The sequence below is a fragment of the Sturnus vulgaris genome, chromosome 18, assembly GCF_052056855.1.
Source record: "Sturnus vulgaris isolate bStuVul1 chromosome 18, bStuVul1.hap1, whole genome shotgun sequence".
Taxonomy (NCBI): Eukaryota; Metazoa; Chordata; class Aves; order Passeriformes; family Sturnidae; genus Sturnus; species Sturnus vulgaris.
The window spans coordinates 5,655,518-5,661,519 of NC_142260.1; the positions used below are offsets into that span (position 1 = coordinate 5,655,518).

The 6,002-nt window shown below is 43.5% G+C and overlaps 1 protein-coding gene across 1 annotated transcript; it reads left to right on the top strand.

Annotated features, from left to right (window-relative positions):
• The first annotated feature begins 743 nt into the window (after positions 1-743).
• On the top strand, positions 744-1,736 carry LOC106854654 (olfactory receptor 5AR1-like). Its single transcript, XM_014878693.2, has one exon. The coding sequence runs from the start codon at positions 744-746 to the stop codon at positions 1,734-1,736; it is 993 nt and encodes a 330-aa protein (XP_014734179.2).
• Positions 1,737-6,002: the final 4,266 nt, after the last annotated feature.

Consider the following 6,002-nt stretch of genomic DNA (forward strand, 5'->3'; position numbering starts at 1 on the left):
GGGATGGATGCTAGAAGTACTAATGGTATTATGGAAATCTGTAGGGTAAAATTTATAGAAAACTGGGGGGTCTTTAATGGGATGCCAAATTGTAACTTTTTTTAATGATAGAAGCATAGAATGGTTTGGGTTGAAAAGCACCTTAAAATGCAGCTGATTCCAACCCCCTGACATGGGCAAGGATACCTTCCACTAGACCAGGTTGCTCCAAGCCCCATCCAAAATCTGGAAAAAAAAAACCAAAATGCATCTTTCTGCTGATTATGAGAGATTTAATTCTTCTCTAACAGCAGTACTCCCTTAAAAAGTAAGTTTTAGTTTTCAGTTACTAATCTAGACCCTTTTTTGTGATATTATTAATACTAAATAATTTATGTTGAAAGGAATTTTATGGATCTATACCACACTCCCCTTGCTTAGAGAACCCAGTTGTGTTGCCTGGGGCTGTGTCCAAGCTGCACACCACAGAAAAGGTAACTTCAACTATCAGCTATTCACTCTGAGGTGGTAACTTGGCAAAAACTAGCGTTTTGGATTAATTATTGTGAAGTTTAATACCTACATTTTGCCTTTTGCATTAGGAATATGTGGGTAAAATTTAGATTTTGAGTGCGGCAATGCTTGGAAATAGTTCTGAACTTCAAAATGGACAAAAAAACCTCTCACGATCTTTAAAATTTGGATTAAATTGTGATTAAGTTACACCTTCTTTATTCCAGGAAAACCTCTGCCTCATTCCTACAATGAGAGATAAGATGCTGAGTGTCAACCTCTCAACAGTATCCGAATTTGTTTTCGTGGGCCTCTCTGATGCTCCAGAAATCCGTTTGCTTCTCTTTGTGCTGTTCCTGCTCATTTATTTGGCCACCATGGCAGGCAACATCACTCTCCTCATTGCCATCACCACTGACTCCCACCTGCACAGCCCCATGTACTTTTTCCTTGGCAATTTATCCCTGCTGGATCTCTTATGTCCCACCATCACCGTGCCCAAGATGCTGGGGGCCTTGCTGCTGGAGCACAAAGAGATTTCTTTTTCTGCCTGCCTGTCCCAGCACTTTTCCCTCATTGCTGTGGTGGGCACAGAGATTTTCCTCCTGACTGTGATGGCCTATGACCGCTATGTGGCTGTGTGCCACCCCCTGAGGTACCCGAGCATCATGAGCACAAAGCTGTGTGCTCAGCTGGCCACGGGCGCCTGGGCAACAGGGTTTTTGAACTCCCTGCTGCACACTTCTCTGGTTTTCACACTCTCTTTCTGTGGTCCTAACAAAATCCAGCAGTATTACTGTGACATTCCCCCTGTGCTGGCCCTGTCCTGCTCGTCCACCCACAGCAGGGAGTTGGTGATCCTGCTGGTGGCCGGGGTGCTGGGGAGCGGTGCCTGCGTGGTCACTGTGGTCTCTTACATCTATATCCTCCTGGAAATCCTGGCCAGGAACTCCCCTGAGATCTGGCACAAGGCTTTCTCCACCTGTGGTTCTCACCTGACTGTAGTTTGCCTTTTCTATGGTACCACCATCTGCACCTACGTCCGCCCTTCCTCCACCTATTCCCCGCAGTGGGACAGGGTCGTGTCCATGCTCTATGGAATGCTCACCCCGCTCCTAAATCCCATCATCTACAGCCTCAGGAACAAAGAGGTAAAATGTGCCCTAAAAAGAGTGATCAGCCAGGTGAGAAGGGCTTTAATGAGACAAGAAAACCTCGCTCAGTCTCCCCCGTCAGCTGGGTAGAAACTACAGTTTGCGACTGATCGTCTCTAACTTTCAGACATCTATAAATTAGATGCTGGAATTCAAATTCATTTTCTGGGCTCGTAACTCCGCCTCTGGACTGAAAACTCCTTCTTTTGGCTCCCTCTACAGTTAGAAGGGAGAGCTATGCACTTCCAGAATGGCATGGCACAGCTTTAGGTCATTTTCACAGGAGGAGAAGAGTCCAGCTGGGAATGTTGTTCTCCACTGAGCACTGTCGAAGCTGAGGTGAGAGCAGGCAGGTGTTGGATGCATATTTGAGGGCAAGAATTCTGGGAACTGGAACTCAGGCACACTTAGATACACCGTACGAAAGCAGATTAAATCCCTTTCAAAATTAAACTCCAAATACATTAAATTATGTTTTATGGATCAGCCCTGAAATCTCTCTCCTTGTTGGGTGTCTGTTATTTGCTGGAATCTCCAGAGTTCCGTCTCTGAAGTCATGTTTGCCACTACATTTTTCCTTTTTCCCATTTTTTTCTGCTTGCTGCATCAAATCCTAATGGAAAGAGAGGTGATGCTGCTTCCTGCAGCTCACCTTTCTCTTCACCACCTCTCTTCTCATAGAGAATTAAGAAGTCATCCCATAAAAATGCTGAGATTATTGACACTTGACTGACCCCAAAATTTTCTGACTAAATAGGTTTAATAAAATCTCTTTTTTTAATTACAAGTGTCTCTCATTTTTTAAATGCTTTCATTTTGTGACGAGACCTTGTATTAATTTTAGCCTTAAGGTGTGTGAAATGCAAGAAAAATCATCAGAGATTACAACTGTGAGCTGGATATTTATGAAGCATTTCATCTGCCAAAAAACCCAAATCCTTGTTCCAGCTATTCCAGTTCTCTGAATGGCAGAACAACCAAGGCACAGCAGTTGGATTCGTCTTTATCCACAACTTTACTCCTGACTAGAACCCCTGGAACCAGGAATCTGGTCCACTACCTGCCATCCCTGTTAATAGCCCCTTTGGAGTGTCCCAGGTACTTTCACAAGGTTCTGGGGGACTTTTGCCAACCACAAGTTCCTGGCCAGGGGCAGCTGCTGGTGCAGATGGTGAAGGATAATGATGAAGGATCAATTATCCTTCAAACAACTTGCTACCACCCAGGTGGAGGACTGGAGAGGTGTTGGCCAAGCCATGAATTCTCAAAAACTAAGGGGTGGAGAAGTTCTGACAAACTGAACTTCTTTGGAAGTTTTCATTTTCTTTAAAAAGGAGGAAAGTTTCCTTCTCCTCAGTGCCTGTGAAGTTGTCCCTGAGGACTTGTTAGAAGGATGTGGGAGGTCCACCAGGAGTGTCCCAGGAAGGTTTTAAGATCATTAGAGGCTTCTTCAGGATGCCCAAAAGGGCTTGTTAAGATGAAGGGCCTTGGGTGGCTACTCCCTGCAGGATGGAAGAACACTCCTCTTTCCAGAGGTGATGGAATCTAAATGTAGCTGTGTGGACAGATGCCTAAGGATGGACATCAGCCTGTGTGCAATTCCAAACCCTGCATGCCTTTTAAAAGACCCATCTGAACTCCAAGGTACCAAACTAGAGCCTGATTTCCAATGTGTGTCCAGATGGGAGATTGTGATGCCTCTCCTAGTTTATGAAGGTGGAAAGGTTGGATTATCAAATCTAATTCTGCTACAGTTCCCTCCCTCTCCAACCCACCAGAGCCATGTGTTCCCAAGAATATCCACTGTAAGGAGCTGTTTGCTGCCAGTGGACCAAACAAGGCTCACAGCAAAAGCTGGGATTGAGTATTGGGTAATTTAGAAAGGAATATCTTCCTTCTTTTCTCCTTTTTTCCCAGAGAAGCTGCAGCTGCCTCATCCTTGGAAGTGTTCCAGGCCAGGCTGGATGGGCCTTGAGCAACCTGGTCTGGTGGGAAGTGTCCATGAGATGTTCACCCTTTATCATCAGTTGTGTCATCCCTTCACAAACCAAGGTGCTAATCCCTAAATATTCCTCAAAACCGAGACAACCTCTTTCATTTTCCTCACACCCAGTAACCTCTGACACTGCAAGGAGACAGCTGTGGGTTTTTTTTGGCAGCACTGGAAAAATGTAGCAGGGAAGGATTGTAATGCACTCACCCAGTTTCTGCTCCTCTTTCCCTGAATGTCTATTTTTGGCTGCTCTCAGAAATCAATACCCCTGGACTGACTCACTACCACAGAGCTCCTCTCATATTCCTAGAAGTGGAGCTGTCCTGTTGGAATGGGGGGGAAGTAAAGACAGCACCAAATAAATCGAGGAAAAATACTCTGTTGATGAAATTCCCATATGAATGATCCTCTGTGCATTGACACTTTGCTTTTGCCACTGAAAATCAGATTTACATAAAGGATTCCTGAAATTCTTGATGTGCCTTAAAAAAAAAAAAAGCTTTTTTTTTTCCTTAAGCAAAGTCCAACTATATTATTTATGTGTGGATTTTATTACTTGCAATGAAATCAGGGCAGATTTTCCCTTCTCTTTTTTTTTTTTTTTTTTTTTTTTTTGATGGTGCTGCCAGATATGAAAATATGCAACATAAAAGAGGATATGAATGATTTATTTCTGTCCTCTAAAAATAGTATCCACTTGTGAAATTCAGGTTGGGTTACAGTTCTGGCATTAAAATTCCCAGGACTTTGGGAATCAAAAAGAATTTGGCACGTCAGTGCTATTTTCTCCTCCCTTTCCTCCCTATTTTTTACTTCTTGCACAAAAAATGGATTCAGAGAATAAAGGCTCCTTGTGAAGAGACCTTGTCCTCTCTGTGACCACCCTTTAAACACTTGGCTCTAAATGGCTTTAAGATGATGGAGGGAAAGATTAGATTGGATATTGGGAAGAAATTGATTCCTTGCTTGGATAAATTTACCAACCCTTTGGGGATGGTAAAAATCTGATTTTCTCCCATTTTAGACAGCTCAAGGGTAACCACCTAAAATAGTGGAATTTATACTGCTCATCCAGGCTTCCTTTCTCTGCCCTGCCTAATTTATCCTGGAATCATCAGAAATGTGTATTAACTTTTGCAAAGTTAGGGTTAAACAATATGCTTGTTTTAGGAAGGTAAAAATAACACCCAGAATTCCTTTTTTAGCAGACTGAGTCCAATTCAAATTCAAGTTTCAGGTAAAAAAGAAGTGTGAGGGGAATTGCTTGGAAAATCTAAAGATATTTGGGTTTGAATATTTAAAAACAATGCTCATAGCTTGCTTTCCATCAATTATTTAATAATTAATCAGCCTTGGGAAAGTAAACGCACAAAATATTTGTCAGAAATCCCAGAATTAGATGCAACATTTAATTTTAAACTTGGAGAACTAAAAGCTTTTGTTCACCGAAAATACTTCACTTGCCAGCTCTGCCATACCCTCTATAGAGAAAAGAATATAATTTATATATATATTATAATATTTTTATGCCTGTCTTGCTGTCACCAAACTTCTTTCAGGCCTGTAATTATGCTGCTTTCTTGATGATTTCACCACTTTTATATATCTTTTCATTTTCTCTTTTTGCCTCAATACCACAAGCTTGTTTCCCACCCCACAACATAATTAGGTTTTCATTTCTGCTTAATTGTGTTACGAAATGCTTGTTGGTGGTTATGGGAATATCCAGCGTGAAGAAGGGAAGGTTCCAGGAAAACCTTAGAGCCCGTTCCAGTGACAAAAAGGGCTCAGGGTGAGCTGGAGAGGGACTTTGGACAACGGGCTGGAGTGCCAGGACAAGTGGGAATGGCTTCAAACTGACAGAAGGTAGCTTTAGATGGAATATTGGGGGAAAAAATCCTCCCTGTGAGCGTGGTGGGGCACTGGAATCAGGATTTCCATGGGAAGCTGCGGCTGCCCCATCCCTGGAAGTGTCCAAGGACGGGCTGCATGGGGCTCGGAGCAACCTGGAATAGTGGAAAGTGTCCCTGCCCATGGAATGTGATGGTTTTGTCAGGTCCCTTCCAACCCAAACCCGTGATAATCAGGACTTTTATAAACATTGGAAACGCTGATTTCTCAGAAGAACCAAACGTTGCGGGGATGCCTGTTCCTTATGCAATCTGACTCTCCTATTGCAACATCTTGTGTTTGGCACAGGTTCCACTGGGATTATCTCAATATGTGTTTTTTACACAGCCGTGGGCACGGCCTTCCCTCATTCCCCAGCTTGAGGGGGTTTGTAAGGGAGCCACTCCTCCACGGCCATGACACCCGCCCGCTCCTTCCGTGACGTCATCCCCACGCGACACCGATGACGGATC